General features: G+C 46.8%; 2 protein-coding genes across 2 annotated transcripts; both read right to left on the minus strand.

The window, feature by feature from the left end:
- Positions 1–1,118: 1,118 nt before the first annotated feature.
- LOC149366146 (uncharacterized) lies at positions 1,119–3,258 on the minus strand. The gene has a single exon (XM_089552503.1). It carries the CDS (start codon positions 3,202–3,204, stop codon positions 1,759–1,761), a length of 1,446 nt encoding a protein of 481 aa, XP_089408629.1. The 5' UTR covers positions 3,205–3,258; the 3' UTR covers positions 1,119–1,758.
- Positions 3,259–15,065: 11,807 nt separating this feature from the next.
- LOC149366147 (mite group 2 allergen-like Ixo r 2) lies at positions 15,066–20,911 on the minus strand. Its single transcript, XM_089552616.1, has 4 exons — positions 20,694–20,911; positions 18,975–19,085; positions 16,318–16,496; positions 15,066–15,625 (listed from the first exon to the last, which is right to left on the minus strand). The coding sequence occupies exons 1-4, from the start codon at positions 20,788–20,790 to the stop codon at positions 15,545–15,547; spliced, it is 468 nt and encodes a 155-aa protein (XP_089408742.1). The 5' UTR covers positions 20,791–20,911; the 3' UTR covers positions 15,066–15,544.
- Between the last annotated feature and the right edge of the window lie 1,532 nt (positions 20,912–22,443).

Genomic DNA, 22,443 nt, shown 5'->3' on the forward strand with positions numbered 1-22,443 from the left:
AGAGGGATAAACAGGGCACTGACTAGCATTTTTTTTTTTAGTGCAAAGCACTAATCCGGAGGTTCAGGGCCTAGCAAAATTCTGACGATTGCATATCCGAGAAGCGCGCCTCCAATTCAAGAATGAACACCTGTTTTCTCACGTCTACTCGGTTTAACTGCTTTGAACCCCTACAACTTTTAAAGGAAACATTCAAGTCGGGCAGCATTCCAAGATGTATATCGTGGCATACTGCGAACCAATAAGCGCTGCAATGCAGGGCGTAGGCAGGGGGATAAACAGGGCACTGACTAGCATTTTTTTTTTTTTAGTGCAAAGCACTAATCCGGAGGTTCAGGGCCTAGCCATGTTCTCATGACGATTGTACATACGAGATGCGCGAGCGCTCCGTTCCACGGCACTACCCGCTCATCGTCGTATCATCATCATCATCATCAGCCTGACTACGCCCGCTGCAGGGCAAACGCCTCTCCCATGTCTCTCCAATTGATCCTGTCCTTTTCCAGTTGCGGCCACCCTATCTCCGCAGACTTCCTAATCTCATCCACCCACCTAACTTTCTGCCGCCCCCTATGAACAAGCCGTCATCGTCTACGTAGCACAAATCAGTGCTTCCGAACTGATTCGAGTGTAGTAAACATTGCCAGTTCATTTTCGAAGAGAAAGTATATGTAGTGTAAATGATGATAAAGAGAGAAGATGAACTTATTCTAACACAGGCCAACGAGAATGTGTCCCTTGCTAGGCAGAGAGCTGTGTTGGCCCATCTATGGGCTTCCGCCGATTTACCTTGTTTCTATATAATCTAACTATGGATTAAATGCGAACAAGGGTCAGTTTCATTAAACGTAGCGAATATCTTAACTTGAAGTGTAGCCAGCGAAAAACCTCCCGCTTTGAATTGATAGACACGAAATCGCTATTCTTAGTCTTGGCTTTTTTTTTATTTCAGAGATGGAAAACAAGTGCGCATAGGGAATTTAAGGGCGCAGTGACGGATAACACGCGGATAGTACTGTGCCCTAGATACAAGCTTGGGGGCATTGGTTACAGGAGGCTTTAATAGGTTGGCAGAAGGATCTGAACATCGCGTCAGTGTTAGTCATATAAGGCTGTGTCTAAGCAAATGATAGTGCACTCTTATAAACCAACAGTGCAAGGTCGATGCGGACAACTTTAATTAAATGACTAACCATTTACCAATGTGCTTGCTTTAGAGGAAGATTGCGGCATTCTTTAGTGGTCAACAGGCAGTCTCCTGCTTCGTGAGGTGCCGACAGGAAGTAAGACAAATTGTTTCAATGTCAGCCAGTGCTGGCATTTAAAAACGGACATATAACACCACTAACTATCGGTGCAACTACAAGAGGACATCATAAGGCGAAAAAACAAACAAGCATTCATCTTCGATACGCAGGATAAAAGGGATCATGACCTTCCTTCATCGCAGTGTGGTGAAGCGTTACCAGGTCGAAAAATAAACTGTTCTCTTAAGCATAAATTCACGCAACAAAGTATTTGAATCTGGAGAGGTTGATCACCGCTCAGCAAATTAATAATAAACGTCAAATCTGAAGGTGCCCAAACACGAAGTAACAGAGTGTGCAGCCGCTCGAAGGAACACATAGTTGACTAATAGCTGGGAGGGATACCCTCCCTGTGCTACAAAGTTATCTCGCGTGGTCATCAGCTCACGCCGTGGCTTCGTCGTCAGTGGTGAAGGCAGACCACGAAGTGGTCTTCACCCAGCGCGACGAATCACGATGGAGCATTAGGCGGGGGATCCGGGGGCGTGTCTGCCGTCTTGGGCGTGGCCGGTACATACGGCGAGCGCTCGAGCGAAAAGATGTCCAAGTTCGGCTTCAGGGGCGTAGGCGCCTCGTCGCAACCCTTGAACGGTTTGTCGCGGGGTGGCCCGCTCGGCGTAGACGCCACGTACGGCGAGTGCTCCTGGGAGAAGAGGTCAAGGTTGGGAACCAGGGGTGTCACGGCCAACGGCGGAGCACCCGCATCGATCGTCGAGTGCTCTTCGGAGAAGATGTCCAGGTTCGGTACAGGAGGCGTCGGCGGTTCCCTGGCGGGCGACAGCTCGCCGAGGTCCGACAGCTCGGGCAAGAAGGCGTCCGCATCAACACCAGCCCCGGGAGACGCCACGGCGGCGTAAGGGTCGTGGGTAGTCCAGCCAGCTGGAGGGGAGACGCCTGCTGACTTTCCGTCCGTACTTTTCCCGGACTTGCGCGATACCTTCGACCTGGTGGAAGAACGCCTTCGCGAATAGGGCGGCACGAACGACCCGCCGGCCTGATCCTCCGGAGGCGAGGACTGCCCGCTGCCCATGATCCCTTCTCCCGCCGAAGTCCCTTCCGTTGAGGTCCCTCCCGCCGAGGTCCCTCCTGGCTTGCCTTGCCGAGACTTGCGCTTCTTCTTGGAGCTGATGTCGGACTTGGGGGAAATTGATTCGAGGGCAGAGCCACCAGATGGAGCCTGCTTCTTGGACTTCTTCCTGTGCCGTTTCCCGACTCTGCTGGTCGTGTTCTCACCAGACGTGACGCCAGTGTCCTCCCTGGTCTGCTCCGCGAGATTAGACAGGCCGGACGTGACCCAAGAGGTTTCTTCCTTTCCCAACTCTTTTCTGTCGGCCCCGCCGGCGACATCTGAAGTACTAGCGGTAGCAGTGGCGTCTTCCGTTGGCTTGACTGTCAGTGGCTTCTCCTTGGCTTTGGCTTGCCTGCCTGACGACTTCTTCCCTTTGCTAATCTGGCTTACAGACTCTCCCGTCGCTTTGACGCCTACGGCGTCGCCCTCGACTGCGGCACCCCTGGACGCCTCCTCTTGCTGGCGTTTGTCAGCGGGCGCTGCAACTCTGTGGCTGCGCGAATCTTTCTCACTGGGAACCGTCGGTGCCTTGTCGGGTTCGGACGGTAGCGCTTGCGCGACTACGGAGGGCCGGCGAGCGGAGCTGGAGAAATTCCGTTCGTATGACAGGACGTCGGGCGCTTCGTGGGGTTTCTCACCGTAACCAGGGTGGCGCACCGATCCCGTACTGGCTTGCTGTTGAAGCGTGGAGACCTCGTCGATCCTGGGCTCGAGGCCAGCGCTTGCCCCGTACTTGCGCATTAGTAGCCAGAGGAAGACGAATGTCAGTATAGCGCCCACCAAGATCGCCACCAGAAGGAGCAAGTCCATAAGAGGGTCGGGCCGCATGGTGGTCTGCCGGCACTGGCTGGCGAGGACACTCTGGAATGCTACGCGCCGGTCGTCTTCAGTAATACGAAAGAAGGCTTTCTTATCGCAAGGGTGAGCGAATGGCCGGCCTGTCCGCTTCGAATACCCGAGGGCAAGCTCGAGAGCGTCGCGCGCTTCTTCTTCTTCTTCTTCTTCACCTCAGTAAACATTGCACGTAACCACGCGGGGGGATTGGCCAAAGTACGGTGGTGAATGCCAAGGAAGTATTTGTGAGAAAAGCAAAAAGCGAACTAGAATAGTAGAATGACCGAAACTGAAAAAAATATATATATTTATTTATTGTTGAAAATTAAAGAAAAATTAGAGAATTAGAAGTGCCAGGAATAGAATAAAATACACTTTTTAAGGCGGAAGCCTTTAATGCCTCATCGTTGTAAGCAGGAGTTGTCGACAGAAAATGTCGCGCTTTTCAATTGGTCGAAACGGCCGTGACGTCACAGGGCGCGAATTTCAAATGGGGCCAATTGTACTTTGGCTAGTAACCATGCAACCAATTAAAGGGATCGTATAGTGATGCTCCAACTAAGAGGGACTGAGTTTAGTTAATTGCTTAATTAAATCAATTAGCCTACTAAGATAGAGAAGAATAAAGAGGTCAGAAGAAAGAGGAAAAGAAAAGAATATAAAGAGCCGCGTAGCAGTAACAACCGCGTCCGCAAAAACAGACCCTGCCGAAAAAAAAGAAACAGATAACCGTCCGAAGCCTCGTTCGCTCCACCACCACCTACTTCTCCACCCAGTTTCTCGTTTCATATACATTGTGTCGAACATCCCAGACAGTTCCAACATTTGAAAGGTGAAGGACAGAACGCGATGGATAGAATTGCAATAGTACAAATATCAAATAGCCTAATTAACCTTTCCAGTCAGACCACATAAATCAATAAAACCGAATACGGAATTGATAGAGTTGGGGAATCGAACCAGGGTCTCCGCAGTGCGACACGAGCACGCTAGCCACTCCGCCATGCCAGCTGAACGGTTTGGAATGAACAAAGGCGCGTCTAGCTAACAGCGTCTTCGTTCACTCCCATCTTCCCCCCTTCCCTTACGGCGAGGTTCAGGTGTCCACCCAGATATGCGAGAGAGAGAGAGAGATACATTTCCTTTCCTCAAAAATAAATTTACCCTCCAGCAAGGCGTAGAACCGAATGGGCGATGGCGTTCTGTGGACTCCCTGGCAGCGTTGCAAGACGCTGTCGCCTTCCACTCTTAGAGGCGAAGCTCAACATCTGAACCACACATCAGTGACACAAGCAGACAGCCAATGGACGCGTCATTCGCTGGCAGCACTTGAATCATCATTCAAAACCACATTCGTGGCAGAATGCTGTACTCAGGCTTTCGCCTTGCACCACTTTAGTCGCCAAAGTGGCTCCTAATTTTTGGACATGCGGCAGAGTGCTATTGCGCAGTTTTCGTTTTTATCACGTTCGCTTACACGCCAGGTGGTGGTGGTGGCAAAAAACTTCTTAGCAGGGGTGTCTGGGATGGGTTCAGAGTAGTTGGTGGGCTCGGCAGCAGCACATCGAGCACAATGCTCAGGAACCCATTTTGCTTCATTGCGCAGGTTTTGGCCGTCTTGCTGCCCGTACAACCATCATGCCTCGGTTATGATTTCTTCGAAGTGCCTTCATATCAAGCAAGTGACGTTTGCTTCGAGACTCCAGCACGTGCCACCCTTTGCTTGATTAGCCACCCCAGCGTGCCTATCACCACCGTTTCTGCGACTGCGCCATCACTGGGAACGTCACATCACGAGGGTATCGACGCCTATATAAGAAGCTCCTCATCGCCGCCGGCATCCAGTGGGCTCGGCAGCAGCACATCGAGCACAATGCTCAGGAACCCATTTTGCTTCATTGCGCAGGTTTTGGCCGTCTTGCTGCCCGTACAACCATCATGCCTCGGTTATGATTTCTTCGAAGTGCCTTCATATCAAGCAAGTGACGTTTGCTTCGAGACTCCAGCACGTGCCACCCTTTGCTTGATTAGCCACCCCAGCGTGCCTATCACCACCGTTTCTGCGACTGCGCCATCACTGGGAACGTCACATCACGAGGGTATCGACGCCTATATAAGAAGCTCCTCATCGCCGCCGGCATCCAGTGGGCTCGGCAGCAGCACATCGAGCACAATGCTCAGGAACCCATTTTGCTTCATTGCGCAGGTTGGTAACTATTTATCTGCCAGTTGCTATCGTAGCGATAACCGCTTTCTGTTGCTGCTGCCCTGCCCACTGTGTATAAAAAATGCTTTGTCGTACGTTTATTCTTTCCAAGACGATCTGTTAAAATGTGGTGACATAGAATCAAATCCAGGCCCAGATATGACAGAAAAGGAAATGCTGCAGCAGCTACTCTTGGGCCAAAGCACCCTGGCGTCGTCTGTGAACGACATTCTGGCAAAACAGGGTTCTTTTGAAGAAAAGATAGATGGCTTGACAGATAGGATTAAAAATCTTGAAAATGAGGTAGCAACGATCAATACTTTAAAAACGGAATTGCAGGACCTGAAGTCGACTGTAACTAAAATGGAAGGCACCATTACATACCTGTTAAATAAAACAGACGACCTGGAAAACAGGAGCCGTAGGAACAACCTACTTATTTTCGGAATAAAAGAAGAGAATGAAGAATCAGAAGCAGAGCTTAGGGAGAAAACAAGGGAAATTTTTGACGAGAAGTTAGGAGTGGCAATAAACAGTATAGAAAGGTGCCACAGAATAGGTATGAAATCAACAAAGAATCGCCCTGTCATCATAAAATTGAGTGACTACCGAGAAAAGGCTTCAATAATGAAGGCATGCCCGAAGTTGAAAGGCACAGATTTTTCGGTTAGTGAAGACTTCTCAAAAAGAATTCGTGACATCAGAAAAAAGTTATGGGAAAGCGCATCTCGGGAAAAGAGCAATGGTGCCAAGGTTAAGCTGGTGTTTGACAAGCTTAGCATCGACAGTAACATGTTCGGATGGGATAATGCAAGAAACACTCGGTATAAAATCCCGAGGAACCAAAAGTGACACCAACAAGGGAACAGTCTGGTTTTCAAAATTCTTAACATAAACTGTCGCAGCGTCGTAAACAAAGCTGCAGAACTCGAAGGCATGCTGTTCTCACATGACGCGGACGTTGCCATGCTTACCGAGACCTGGCTAAGCAATGAAATATTTGACAGTGAATTTGTACCTAAAGATTATAAGGTTTTTCGTAGTGACCGTGACAGAAGAGGTGGAGGAGTGGCAATTTTAATGAAATCATCATTGCAACTTTTCAGGATGCCTGATGCGCAAGGCATTGAAGCCATATTTTGCAAAACATACATCAACAGGGTTCGCTTTGTTCTTGGTGTTTTTTACAGGCCTCCCAACTCTTCTGTTGCGGTCTTGGAAAACTTAAGAGCATATTTACAATGCCATGTAAAAAGAGATGATAGACTAATACTGGCTGGTGTTTTCAACTTGCCTAATATTGACTGGCACACCTTTTCATCATTCTCTGCCCATAATGCTGATACTGTAATGCTCGACATTGTGTTCACATTTGACCTGCTGCAAGTAGTAAATAATTTTACGAGAATGCAAGGAGCCGCGGGATCAATTCTAGATCTATTTTTTGTTAGTGGTGCCATCCGCAATTTGGTAGCCTGTGAAGTCGCAAACGGAATATCCGATCACAAAGCTGTGCTGCTGAGCTTGTCAAATGTATACCCAGATCGTCAAACTAGCGTGCAATTTTTTCCCAATTTTTCGCGTGCAGAAGACGAATCTATTCTGGACATGCTTGATTCATGTTATGAGAATTTTAGGAATAGCACTGATAGTGTGAATGACCTATGGCTTACTTTTAAAATGATCGTCTCCCATTGTATTGCCCGTTTCGTTCCCAAAATTGCAAAAAAGTCTGTGTACCGCAATCCTTGGATTTCTCGGGAGACGTTACGCTTGCAGCGAAGGCTTAAAAGGTTAAAAAAGAAATCAAGCAGGAATTCATCATTAAAACCAATTGTGGAAGCAATTTCAGAGGAACTTAAGCAGAAAATAATTTGCGACAAAGAAAAGTATTACGGAACGCTCCTGCCCTCGTTCATTAAAACGTCTCCCGAGAGATTCTGGCGCCAAATCACACCCAAATCTTCTTCCACGAACGAATTCATAGTAGACGGCAAATGTGTGCGTGATGAGGTTGTTGTTTGTTCTGCGTTCAACAAATTTTTTCAGTCAGTATTCACAGAGGATAATGGATGCCTGCCCAACTTTTCTGCAGCACTCCCTGCCATATCTGATGTTGTAATTTCAGAGACTGGTGTTTGTAACTTGCTTTTGAACCTTGATGTCAAAAAATCAGCACGTCCCGATAACATACCAAACACTTTTTTGAAGCGCTATGCGGAGTGGTGCGCAAAGTACTTGACAGTAATATTCAACAGATCTTTACATGACGGATCTTTACCGGATGACTGGAGGACAGCCGCGATTAAACCTCTGCACAAAACCGGAAAAAAAGCACACATCGAGAATTACCGACCCATATCTCTAACTTCCACATCATGTAAAATTTTAGAACATATAATTCATAAACATATATTAGGTTTCTTGGAACAGCACAAAGTACTTACCGATTTTCAGCATGGTTTCAGGCGTGGGTTTTCCACAAGTACACAGTTAGTTGAAACTGTGCATGACTTTGCTCAGTCGATTAACCAGGGAAAACAAACAGACGCAATATTCATGGATTTCCGTAAAGCATTCGATAAGGTGTCACATAACAAACTAATTCATAAATTAAGTTATTACATTAAAAATGACAGGATACTTGCATGGATTAAAGCTTATCTCTCGAACAGATGTCAGTTCGTCACTCTGAACAATATTTCTTCTAGCAGTGTCCGGGTTATGTCTGGCGTCCCCCAGGGATCTGTTTTGGGACCACTCTTATTTCTTTTGTTTATTAATGACATTGTGGCAGATCTTTCAGTTCGCGTGAGGCTGTACGCGGATGACTGTACCCTTTATCAAGTGGTGTCTTCAGTTGACGACCAGGTGCGTCTAAATAATTACCTAGCGAAAGTGGTTGCGTGGTGCAACAAATGGCAGATGTGCATTAATTTTGAAAAAACCGTGTTCATGAAAATTACAAACAAGAAAATGCCTCTTCATTATGTGTACGGTACTAACAGCATATCATTATTAGAAGTGACAGAGTATAAATATTTGGGCCTATGGATTACTAACAACCTTTCGTGGTCAAAACACATAGACGCTGTAGTAGCAAACTCAATGCGGAAGCTATTTTTCTTGAGGTGCTCCCTAAAGTCATCCCCATCTAGTGTTAGTCTATTGGCCTACAATTCTCTCATCCGTCCATTACTAGAATATGCCGTAATCATTTGGGACCCTTTCACGTTGACAAACATTCAGAAATTAGAGCGAATACAGCATAAAGTGGTTAGATTTGTTTTTAATTCATATGGCCGTGCATCTATAAGTGAGCTCGCGAGGCGAAGTGGGTTACCCCCCGTCACTGAGCGCAATCGTGTTTGTCGACTAAAGTTTTTTTTCCAGCTTATAAAAGGACATTATAAAGTTGATACCTCTAATTATTTTTCTTACTCCTCAGGTTATAACACGAGACAAAGGCATGCACTAACAATCACCCCTTTGAACGCGCGAAATAACTGCTTTAAATATTCTTTTTTTCCGAGGACAATTACTGATTGGAATAAACTTAATAGCGAGACTGTTAATCAAAATTCTTTACTTCTGTTTGAAAAGTGCCTGTAAATGTTGTGAATTTGTGTGTGTTTATATGCTTGTATTTTGTTTTGTCCCACCCTGCTATGATCTGTACAAGATCGCAGTATCTATAAATAAATAAATAAATAAGTAGTAGTAGTAGTGAAAATTTTTATTGTCCAACAAGGAAAGGCAACTACCCCACTACATCCGCGGCACGCGGCCGGCGGGGCAGGGAGTGCCGCTTCAGATGGTGGTCGGGAGGTCTTGAGTTCCGATGGCCTCTTCAGCCAGTTGGACGAGCAGGAACTGGAGTTTAGGGTCCGAGCTGCGCAGCAAGGTCTCCCAGACTTGCCTACTACCTATATAATGCGCCCCCCCCCCCGACAGAGCACGGGCATTTCCATGTTAGGTCACCGAGGGTCCTTTTCAGGAAAGGAAACGGCGCAGTACCTGTCTCGCGTCTCGGTGGACACGCGAACCGCGCTGTGAGAGAAAAAGGATAAAGGAGGGAGTGAAAGAAGAGAGAGAAAGAGGTACCGTAGTGGAGGTCTCCGGAATAATTTCGACCCCCTGGGGATCTTTAAAGTGTACTGACATCACACAATGGGCGCCTTTGCGCTTCGTCTCCATCGAAACGCGGCCGCCCCTGTCGGGTTCGAACTCGGAAGCTCCGCCTCTGTGGGGGTGAAAGACTTTATAAAGGGTGACTAGCAGTGGTTCAGAGGCAATTTTGAGGACAAATTACAGCTTCTTTTGTCTTCGACACACACAGCGGCGGTTTGGCGAACTTCGTCTTTGCAAACTTTGCAACAACACCGCCGGATATGTAGCCAGTCAGTTTTACGTCGGCAGTATGTGGAGTTTGGAACATTTCGCTGTTGTGTCGGCAGTTGTGACTTTAGACTACATCCGCTGATACACACTGTGATTTTTGGAACGCAGGGCCGACACAGTAGAAGATTGTCAGGGTTGAGGTGTTGTATGTAGTTTTGTGGGTCTACCTTAACCGGCGGTATGTAATAAATCTGGAGGAAGCAGAACGTGGATCATTCCTGAGTCGTTGTTGCCGTAGACGTGTAAAATTCTCTCCATGAGGGAGGGGGCAAAGTTCTTAGTAGCGCCTAGTCATGTCTTCTTTCACGTAGTAAAGAAAAATGTGGTACAAAATTTGGGCCCCGCTTTTCATGTCTATTAAAAGGCAACTGCTTAAGTTTTAGAAATCGACGAGCCTAAAAGGGTCGAGTGTGTGAAGCTTGCAGGTAAACCACGCGAAGTCCTTTTGGGCTAGTGTCTGAAATGTTGACGTAATCGCCTATTAAAATCGCGACGGCCTTCAAGCTTCTCCGCAGCGCACAACGCCAAGTGGAGGACGCATGATGACATCATTGAAGGTATCGGTACATTTGCGACTCATAAACGCTTGCTTTGAAGGGAAAAAAACCAACTCCACCGAAGGCAAAGTCCGCCGAGCGTTATTTGGCAGCTTCCAACGAGGCACGGCAAGGTGTAGCTGACCGCAGCGGTAATTTGAAAGCATACCTTCCGTGACGTCACAGTAAACTTTCCCGCACTCCTCTGGTGCTTTCAGGGGAAGCACAAAATTCAATCTTCGATTGCGTCATTATTTTAAATACTAGAGCAAAAAACAGTTAGCATGCTTTATCTAGAACCTATATAAATTTGAATTCTTGAATATCGCGAAATTCTCAAAAAGTGATGCAGTTGTCCTGTAAGAAGGGAAAGTGACCCCCCCCCCCCCCCCCCACACACACACACGTGAGGCAACAGGCTGTTGCCTGTTGCCTCACGGGTGCAAGGCGCGCATATTACTGTGGGTGAAGAAAAATAAATAAAAATAAACTCGCCGCGTCCGCAACATCTAGGACATAACGGGCTGTGTATAAGAAACATAATTTACAGTTGGCCCTCAAAAAAGTGATAAAAAAACGTATTAAGGATGTTAAGCCGAATTTTGCGCTCGAAACGAATAGACGATGTGGAGAATGCGGGGTGAGTTGATGGAATGGTTAATTTATTTTTTCGAAGGTTGTTGCAGTGTAAGTTGATTTACTTCCCGATATTGAAAGGCCTTTATCCGAGGGACGGGATCTATACCGTCATTGGGCCACACATTTATTTCCGACTGCCCAGAACGCTATGCCAATTTCTCCCACTGCCTCTTGGAATGCCCATCACTCATAAAATAACCACATTACCCCTACCCACCCCGTAATGCATGAAATGCTTGGCTTGGCTCGGACGAGCTGCAAGACCAGCTGATCTTCGTGCAGCAAGCATGCTATTAACTTAGCGGCTGGCACACAAGCTTCAAATAAAGTGTTTTCTGTCTCTGTTTACAGCCACATCGCCCGTCGTAAATTCAAGGCTATGTATGGCTTCGGCCGGCCTTTACTTTGAATGAAAGGCAAAGTCTTTTCGCAGCATTCGTCTTTTGCTCACTAGCTAACGACCAGGCCCCACTGAAAGCTGCATCATGCATGATGCATGATGCTCGTTTAACAGTACCTTTTGCAGGGCTAGTTGGTGTGACATTGTGTTCAGGAAAGAAAAAAAAAAGTGCTAAATTGTACACAAACCACACAGAAAGACGGACAGGACGGGCGCTGTCCTGTCCGTCTTTCTGTGTGGTTTGTGTACAATTTAGCGGTGTTTTTTTTCTTTCCTGAACACAATGCATGATGCATCAGCCACCGCAGCCACGACTTGATCCAGTGTCCCCGTGCTTTCGGCTGCTGCATGAGCATGCAGAGATTGGATATAACCCCGGTTACGTACCTGTGTTTCGATGTAGGCGAAACGCAAAAGACACCTGTGTGCTGTGCGATGTCGGAGTCGGTGCACGTTGAACCCGGTGGTCAAAATTTACCCGGAGCCCTCCACTACGGCACCTCTTTCTAATCCGCCGCAGTGGCTCAGTGGTTATGGTGCTCGGCTGCCGACCCGAATGACGCGGGTTCTATATCGGCCTCGGCGGTCGCATTTCGATGGAGGTGAAATTCTAGAGGCCCGTGTACTGTGCGATGTCAGTGCGCGTTAAAGAACCCCAGGTGGTCGAAATTTCCGGAGCCCTCCACTACGGCGTCCCTCATAGTCTGAGTCACTCTGGGACTTTAAAGAGATGAACAGGCCTCTTTCTCTCTTCCTTCTTTCACTCCCTCCTTCATCTTTCACCTCAAGGCGTGGTTGAGATGTCCACTGTGAAGGGAGTCAGTTACTGCCTCTTTCCTTGCCTCAAAGCGAATTGCAAATCCAACGGTTCTGGAAAAAAAGCATTTTTGAGCGGCAAACCGTTTATGAACGCAATTTCCTCATTTAATGTGAGACTACACAACAACAATCAATATACCCGCATGCAGATCACCCGACGGCAGTTTTGAATTTTTTTTTCTATAACGTTATTGTTGTTGCCAAACCGTTCCCCGTTGATTTTCTATGGCAGTCTTAACTGTTCGATGCGATCGGTGAAAACACTTTAAAAGAAAGATTTTGCTACATATTAGAAGCGTGAACCATTGGCTCCAATATTAAGGCGAAAGCCTTTAATGTCTCATCGTTGTAAGCAGCAGTTGTCGACAGAGAATGTCACGCTTTTCAGTTGGTCGAAACGGTCGTGACGTCACAGTGCGCCAATTTCAAACGGGGCCAATTGTACTTTGGCTAGTAACCATGCAACCAATTGAAGGGACCATATAGTGATGATCCAAGTAAGTGGGACTGAGCTAAGTTAATTGCTTAATTACCCAATTAGCCTAATTAACTTCTCTAGTCAGGCCATATAAATAAATAAAACCTAGTAAGAAATTGGTCGAGCTCGGGAATCGTACCCCGGTCTTCGGAGTGCGAGACGAGCATGCTGTCCACTCCGCCATGCCAGCTCGATGGTTTGGAATGAACAAAGGCACGTCTAGTGAATACGGTGTCTTCGCTCACTGCCATCCTCCTCCCTTCCCTTCCGGCGAGGTTTAGGTGTCCACCGAGATATGAGAGAGAAATACATTTCCTTTCCTCAGAGACCAATTTACCGACGAGCGAGGCGTAGAACCGAATGGGCGATGGCGTTCTATGGACTCCCTGGCAGCGTTGCAAGACGCTCTCGCGTTCCACTCTTAGAGGCGAAGCTTAACATCTTAACCACACATCAGTGACCACACTTTAGGTCAAAAAAGTGCACCCCCCCCCCCCCCCTGAATTTCGACGGATGTCCACCGAGATATGTGAGACAGTTACTGCGTAATTTTCTTTCCACAAATACAATTTTCATTTTCTTCATTACGGGCCACCTTCGTCTTTGTTCTTTCACTCCCACTTCCTCCGTTCCTCTACGGCGCGGTTCAGGTGTCCACCGAGATGACAGAGATTTACTGCGCCATTTCCTTTCCTCAAAAACCGTTGCGTTGAAACGGCAAGGAATCGCGCCGAACGGGTGGTGGCGTTCCGTGGACCCCCTGGCAGCGCTACAACACGCTGTCGCGTTCCACTCCTAAAGGCGAAGCTTAAGCTTAAACTTAATTAGCAGTTAATTAGTATTCAGGCATTAACCAGTAATTAATCATTAATTAGTGATTTGTCATCACTTAGTAATTAGTACTAAATTACATGTGACGCCACCAGTGCCACAGTAGCACTGAAAGTGGTGCGGAAAACGCTTTCGCCTCTACGCACTTTAGACAGTCAAAGTGCCCCCTGAATTTTTTTCATAACAGTACGCTACAAGTAATTTTCCGAATTTCAAAATTTTTCTCCAAGAATGTTGGACACGTTTCAGGCGAACGGTGTGCTTGCCCGGCGTGAAGTCACATGCGTTCGCAAGCTCGTCTGGGGAGTGAATCCCCTTTAGGAAATGTTGAGCTGTATCGCAGAACCTATGGTAGGTCAGAGGAGGCTGTTTATGTCTTACATTTTAGCGATTGCGGTTGCGACGACACCTCAATGGCCTTTGTCTGCACTACATACACCGCATCGAAAGAGGACGATGAACAGTGTTTTATGCCATTTATATGTGAACAATGGAACCATCGTTTCTTCTGTGTGCTTTCTTTTTCGTGAACGGAAAGAAAACATTCATCACGTCTCCGTATCGTGGAATTAAGCAAACAAGGGAAGTGGAATGAGGGGCTCGTTATAAATACGAGAGAAGCCAACAGCCACAGAAACCAAGGGGCACAGGGGATATTTAATAAATTGATATACACCACAAAATAAATAAATTAATTAAATATCCCCTGTGCCCCTTGGTTTCTGTGGCTGTTGGCTTCTCTCGTATCGTGGAATTGCTCTTTGAATACTGGCTAATGAATACAGATCGGCGTATTGAATACCAAGCTCTTTGTGGAGAGTTCAAAAAGCCAAAGACGTTTTTCTTCGTTATTATCCATTGATATTTCGTGCGCATTTCGCTAAGACCTCATTTAGCTGAGGACAGATGCTGTGTCCGCTTTAGTTGCCACCTAAATGCCGAAGCATCGGCCTGCCGCTTCAAAAAAGCAAACGTGATGAACTGAGTAACACCTCTCAGAAACAACGCATTATCAAATAGATATACCGAATATTGTATTGCTTAGAGAAAGTGGGAAAACATTCGCACTGCGGAACCACTCGCTGTTCTGGCTCAAATTGCGCGCAGAAGTGGCATTGCGCGGTAAGTTTTGTGCTATACATACTACATCTGAGTCGACAACTCGTCTGAATCGGTGAGAATAAATCGAAAGTCCGCATCTTATACGGAGATACCGCGCCAAAAAAAAAAAGAGTGTTTCGCAACAGCTGTACAGGCAGCGCCACTTGTTGTCGGCGGCAGAATGATAAAAGCAGATGAAAGCGAAACGCGAAACAAAGAACGTTCCCTAGTATTTCGGGAACGATAGATGGCGCTGCTTGGACGGATGCTGCAAAATCATCTTTTTTGTCCAGAATCGCCACCTACAATGCGGACTGTCGTTAGAGTTTCCACCGAACCAGGCATGGTACCCGCTGGAAGCGAAGTACATTACAAAACTTACCGTCTGATGTTATCTGTGTGCGAAACCTGTGCGCGAACAAACCAGCGGTTTGGGCGGGAGAGTTTTGTTGCAAAAGCAACACTACGCGAGTAGTCGAGCCATTTCGCGGAGCTGAAGAAAGGCCATACTGCGCATGCGTGAGGAGCAGTGACGTCACACGGCGCACAGCTGGCGCGCCGCCGCCGTCGCTGCGCGGGTGACTCAGAGGTGCCGCCGCCGCGCTCGCCAGTTGCGCATGCGCAGTAGAAACGCATAGCTAGCGTGCCGGGGCCGCCGCCGCTGCCGCGCGCTCTCCATCGCCTCTCTCTCTCTCTCCTCGTTGCTTTCGCAATCCTCCAGGTTTAACCAGAGCTAAACCACTGCCAATTTTTTTTCTTCTGTTTTCTCCGAGCTACGCAACCCTCAGTGTTAAACGTGTGTTGTATTAACTCTGCACACCGTTTGTAACGCTATATGACATGACTGAACATAAGTTCAAGCAGTCCCGGTACGGGTCGATTCTTGGCTGTGCTTGTGAACTTTCGTCGTCGGTCGGTGTGGTTTACTCGACAGTCAGCTTGGTGCGTCCACAGGCGAAGAGAGCCTTGTCAGTCCCAACTTGCGCCCAGTAAGAGATCTCGTCCTGTTGAAAGAATAAGAAGCGCCTCAGAGTTCGAACTAGAGTTCAAGCATACATCATCATCATAATGATGATGTATGTTTACTTGGCCTTCAAGAAAGGATAAATTAACAAGGCTGTACATTCAAGCTGAACGGTCCTTATGGGCCTTCAGCCGCGCAACTTGAGGCTGTATTCTGTTTCGAAGAAGTAAACAGCTTAAGTTAATTTACAGCCTATGTGCACTTCATACCGCCGTCTTAACATGCTTATAAATAAGGGTTAGGAGAACAAACAAATATATAGATATTTGCGTCCGAGCCAAATATTCGATTAATGTTAGACTAACGAAATTTCCAGGAATCGAGTTTATAGTGCAGATTAACGCAGTGCTGAAAGACCCAGATGAGGACACAACTGGCCCTTTAATAATACTTATGCTGAGTTTACACTCAACGCTCACCGAACTCTCATATACAATATTGTGCGAGCTAGTGCACTAACTCCCTGTATAGAGAAAACGCGAAGGAAGATGTCGACGGTATCGTTTTTGTTGTTTCCACCGGATATCCTGGCTTCTCTTGGCTTATACTGTGGCATCCCTTTGGTTTTCCTGGCTTTTCCGTGGCTTCAATACTTTCACTCGATATTGGCTGCTCGGCTTAAGTTTTCACAAGGTACGTTCGGAAGAGGGCGTTTCACACTTTAATACTCACTGAAGCGAAGCTGTCGTCTGCGAGGCCGAACATGTACGATCCCCGGAAGACCTGTCCCTTGGTGACATTGCAGGGGAAGTCCCGGAAGTGGCAGCTGACGGTCTGCCCGATCTGGATGATGGTAGTGTTGGACTGCTGCATCGCGCTGGTGCTCAGCAGAACGACGTCCGAGTCGGCACCTGCGCTCATCGGAAAGTAATGCAGAGATCGAAGACCATCACTCTCATCATCATCATCATCATCATCATCAGCCAAGTCGATCACGTAGAAGTTTTCTTCCCCGAACAGTTTCTCAAATTGCCTCGAGTTTCCGAATTTATGAGGACACTTTGTCAACTATAGTGCTGAGAGGCGAAAGCCGAGGACACTATGCCGTGACGACTTCCGGTGGATGTGACGTCACACTGTTTCCGTGGCTATATCGATACTCATATTATACATCTTTCGGGGATCTTAAGTGTTAACTACGCTTAATTACACATTTCTTCATCTAATTTGACACAAATCCAACGGTTTTCCGACAATTCTGTGACAATTTTCACTATGCCGTGACGAATTCCGGTGCATGTGACGTCACACCGTTCCCGTGGCTATATCGACGTCCGCGCTATTTCGACGCAATTTCAACATTTTTGCTTATAATTAATTAACTAATTGATCTACAGTCATCAAACTTGGGTTCTAGGTGCATTTTTTCCTCCTCTGTATGAAGCAACCATTGGTTTTCTTCTACCTTTTTTAGTTCCAGAGTTGAACGTGTGTGACACGCTTTGTTAACGGACGACAAGTATGAGCCATTATGAGACAGTATGAGCCAGTATAAGGCTTTCACCTTAAAAGAGGCGCCAACTTCTACGGGAGATTCTAAAAGCTCACTTCGAATACCACGCAAAAGCTGATGGGTGTCAAATTCGCATTTCGGGTAGCCGCTTGCCAAAAATGTGGATTCGGTTGAGGAGTTGTGGCTGAGCGGTGATTCGGACTTTCTATTGTACTTCCTGAAAGTATTCTTTGCAATGCAAAAAGAAGCATTCTTACAGTGACGAAAGCTGTAAGGCATTTCAGAATACCCGAAGGGCACTTTTGAACTATTGTTAAACATTTGCACACGTCTCCTGGGGAAAGGAAGTGCGCAGTAGTAATTATTGCATTCTCGATGCATACTCGAACTGAGCCATCAGCGGTGGGATGAAGGAGTAAGTGTAAGGATGTCCAGAGAAGGAGGAAGCCCACTATTTCTTCTTTTTGTTTACTTCTCTCTTCCCCAGCCTTCATTTTGTTTCCGTCCATGGAAAAATTCATCTGAAGATCTCTGTGCACACCAATTGTTGGCCGATCTCCCTTTGTGGGCATGAGCCATTGTATGAGGATAACAACAACAAGCCCACAGTCGTTCCCGCATAACGCCGTTCAATGCTTCCTTCTAGACACGAAATGGTTCCCATCCTGAAATCTTTCTGAATTCCTATTTATTTCGGCTCACAAACAAAATTTATCCAAAATAAAACCATCCAGTACCCAGCACATGAAGCTTTCATTTCATATTTAATCACCCATCTCACAAGAACAGATGCGTTTTTAATTTTAATCTTGTAATATGCACTGTAGTTTTTCATACCCAACAATTTTGGAAAAAAAAAAGCATTTTTGAGCAGGAAACCGTTTATGAACGCCCTTTTTTATATAATATAAGATTTCACCATAACAATCATTGTATCCGCAGATCACCGGACGTAAGTCTCGCATTTTTTGTTCTATGAACGCTTTTGCTATCGTCAAAAGCGCCCCCCCCCCCCCCCCCCCCCCCCCTTGGTTTTCTATGGCAGTCTTGACAGCTCGATGCGAGCAATGGAAACACTACAGAAGAAAGATTTTGCTGCACATCAGAAGAATGGACCGTTACCTCCAATATTTCAGTAAGAGTGTCTTACAATTTTCAGTTTTTCAATATTTTTCTCCAAGAATGTTGGATATTAACCGCTTTCGAGGATCTGTCAGTCGCCGGCTGTGTCTTGGCCAGACCCCGCAGTGGGTGCGCGCAATTTTTCAGCTGAAGACAACAGGAGCAACATAACGCCTCCGTCGGACTGCAGTCGCCACTGCAGAGATCCGAACCCGTGCCCTATAGTGTTCGGCAGCAGAACCTCATGCGCGTCATCTGCGGCCTCAGACGACGACAGCGACAGGCTTTTGCGCTTCAACTCAAATCTTTTCTAATTAGGGAGTAATTACTCATCAACATCCACTCGAGGGCAGCCATACGGCTACAAAGGAAAGCTATACAGCTTTCTCAGAAACTTCGTTCGTCGGACCAGGACGAATTTTTCTTTAACTACGAAGTTTCTGAAAAAGCCGTACAGCTTTCCTTTGTAGCCGTGTGGCTGCGCTCGGGTGGATGTCAATGAGTAATTACTCCCTTATTACAAATCTACTCCACCTTGGGGGATTCCTCTAAACATTTGACCATCAAATCCTTTCTGTTCGTAAGGAATAATGGTATGACACCACAACGCGAGATTAAGTGTAGGTAGCGTTGAGGGTCCGAAGATAAAACACGGCCCAGAAGTGATCGATGCAGCTGGTCAGACTCATCGCTGCAGCGTGCCCGAGGTCAACCTACTGATAGAAACTGTGCAGCGTTGCAGAATCATACTCACTCGCTTCGGCAAAGAAGGTGACGTTGTAGCGTTCGCCCCTCTTGATTACGCAGGGGTCGCTGTCGCACGGGTCAATGGTGAAGTTCCTGAATCCAGGGATCGCCTTGCCTTCTGCACAGATGGACAGACGGGAAGGTACGTGCGGAACACATAGGCGTTGCATGAATTCCAGTCGAAACACGGAGACACTTAGAACTATATATTCAAGTACTAAGGGAGCTTAGGTCGTTGAAATAACGACCAAATACAGAAAATTGTATGAATGTCAAGTATCCGTGGCTATCCTCCATGTACCAGGAGCGATGACGATTCAAAGACGAACGCCTTTGTTGAATACTCCTCGTAAACTGCATTTGAGAAATAACAGAGCGTGATAAACGAGATTCTATCCGCGTTGGGTGACCTTTTTTTGGCGTAGGGTATGAATATCAGAGTGGAGAGCACAAAAAGCAAGAAACAGCATCAAGCTGAAACACCGTCCTTGAAGGGAACGCAGTGTTCTGTCCCCGTCGCATAGAACCGTGGTTCAGGCGAAGACGCAAATGCTCCTATATACGTTTTCACTGTGTACAGCTTGATTGATTGCGCGTGCGTGTTGGACTGTGCTGTGCATGCGTAGTGGATTCCAGAACCTTTATGGCGCAGCCCAGTGTGAACATGGATGCGCTCAAAAAGGCAAATGTGAAAAGGTCTGTACGAAGCCCATATTGACTGACAGAGTGAATAGCCGACTGACCTGACTCACTAATACTGATCGGTTTTTACGAGCAGAAGTTGCCGTGAGGGTTTTGAGGCATATCGGATAGGGAAGCAGCGCTGATGTCTACCACCTACAGGGTTTGTTTTTGGCGTCTACTAGCATCTCATCACCAGAGCGTTTTGGCATTTCGTCACGACCGGAATAAGGCCGCCATTGCCGAGTTGGAAGCCATGACCTCATGCTAATTAGCGGATCCCTTGAGTAAGCACTGCACACAGCAGGAATAACACGTAAGAACGTTTCCGTTTGAATTCCTCTCTGTACTGTTTCAGACGATGATCATTTAGGGTTTAAGGCAGATAGCTGGGCTAGTTGGTGCTTAGATGGAGAGGACATAGTAGTAGCTCTAAGAACATGGGCGACAGGGTAGAACAAAACAACACAGTTGATGCCTAGAGCTTGTGTTGTCTTGTTCTCTCCTTTCGTCCCTGTTTTTAGCGCTACTACTATGTCCTCTCGATCATTTAGGATCAATATTGTCTCCCAGAACACATTGTAATGCTCCTGAGTTCATGCCCAAAAGGAAACTAAACTCAGTCAAACGGAACGAAGGCACGGCAGGACAGGCTCTCCCTAGTCAGCAATGTACTACTATTGAACCGATGATTATAGGTTTTTAAGTTATATATATTTCTAATTATATTTCTCCTTCATTGGATTCTACTGAGTGTGACGTTTCGCCCAGGAAGAATTTGCAAAAATGGCCTGCACGGGCAAGTTATTGTACTTTCAGTCACAATGATGACGTTAATGTACGTCGACGTCACCGCAGTAACGAAGTACGCGGCAAGTTAGATTTGCCTGATGCCTGCGAACGCTTGTAGGGCACGCCTGTGCCCTACTCATGAGAGAGCCTATCCATACTCTATCGTTCTTCCCATACTTAAGAGCGCTCATAGTTTTCCGAGTCGGCAGCGCATAACTTGAGCCCGCAGCGTACATTTCTAAGACATACTCACTCAAGCACTCCTCCATAGGAACCATCTTCTGAGCCGCGCAGGTCGCAGCGACTGCCACAACCAGGGCAGCCACGATGGTGTTCGCAAAGCGATCCATCGGCCTTCGCGTGCTGTGTGTCCGTCCCGAACGGTACTACGAGCGATTCTGTGGACCTCTATACGTGCTACGCACCGCTTACATTGCTCGGGGACCGCACCATGTTGAACGGACGAACGTCGAGGTATTGTTGGAATCGTCGGCCTCTGCGGAAACAGCTGTCCTCTTACCATACAAGTGCGCGTTTCACAATGACCGGACACACGAGGCAGAAAGAAAAAGAAGCTCTCTTGCCAACCATTGAAAGAAAGAATCAATAGTTGCGGGCGAGAGAAAGCTGGTCGTGTTTGTTTTGTCCGCACCGCGGACTCAGCTACAGGGTTCCAAGGTTACAAAGTGCGCCTCCTCCGATTACATATCGTATTAACGCGAATTTAACTGTCTCCGTTGTGGTGGTGGAGGTGAAACTTTATTTCGTCGGTCCAAAGAGTCTCTTGATTAAAGTATAGTTGTATTGGGGGGGGGGAGGGGGAGGGGGGGGAAAGGTCAAAGTCCGTCATGTGGCCATTCCTTTTAAAAACGGTCTATAGACTGTCTGTTGACTTCTAATAGACTGTATTGCTTTCCTATAGATATTCTCTCTTGTCTATTCATAGTCTGTAGACTGTCGGCAGAAAACTTTACTAAAAGTGTAGGGCCAGAAATCAATATAGATTGTCTATAGACTGTCTATAGGATTTGTACTGTCTATAGACTAGTCTATGGAATTCGTCTAGAAAGTCTATTCATCCCTTACAGAAATTTCTTTACTGCCCATAGAGTTTTGCCTAGAAAGTGTAATAGACAAAATTCTATGCACAGTTTATAAATTGCCTAAATAAATTTTGTAAGGAATGAGCCGCTGGTGCTCGGCGACATCTGTGGCTCGACTCACTACCCGTAGTTGTCTCTCCGGGACGGAGCTGGACAAAGCGTATTAAGGCGGAAGCCTTTAATGTCTCATCGTTGTAAGCAGCAGTTGTCGACAGAAAATGTCACGCTTTTCAATTGGTGGAAACGGTCGTGACGTCACAGTGCGCGAATTTCAAACGGGGCCAATTGCACTTTGGCTAGTAACCATACAACCAATTGAAGGGATCGTATAGTGATGCTCCAAGTAAGTGGGACTGAGCTTAGTTAATTGCTTAATTACCCAATTAGCCTAATTAGCTTTACTAGTCAGGCCATATAAATAAATAAAAGCGATTAAAAAATTGGTCGAGCTCAGGAATCGATCCCCGGTCTTCGGCGTGAGAGACGAGCACGCTATCCACTCCGCCATGCCAGCTTTTTTTTTTTTATTTATTGCCTGACTTCGGCAAGAACCACAGTACACAAATACACTTACAGAGCGCAATGAGCAATAATTAACAACACTATCCGCCCGGGGGTGCGTGGCTTCATCATATTAAAACTCCTTAAGCGTCACCAAAGGCTCGACTCTTTCGAGCCACTCGGGAGCTTCAGGAGCAAGTTTCTGAACTTCAATATACTTATGCATGCACTCCCGAAAATAGATCCGTGCTGGCCGTGCATCAGGATCGCAATGATATCCTGCCATTCTGGAGCGCCAAATACAATGGAGGCCCATTAGCATAATGAGGTCGAATGGTGTCCCATCCTCACTCTCTACAGGCAAGTACCGAATACCATGAGCGTCGAGCGGAAATTCCT

The sequence above is a fragment of the Amblyomma mixtum genome, chromosome 1 (genome assembly GCF_055824585.1).
Source record: "Amblyomma mixtum isolate Tamu chromosome 1, ASM5582458v1, whole genome shotgun sequence".
In the NCBI taxonomy this organism is placed as follows: domain Eukaryota; kingdom Metazoa; phylum Arthropoda; class Arachnida; order Ixodida; family Ixodidae; genus Amblyomma; species Amblyomma mixtum.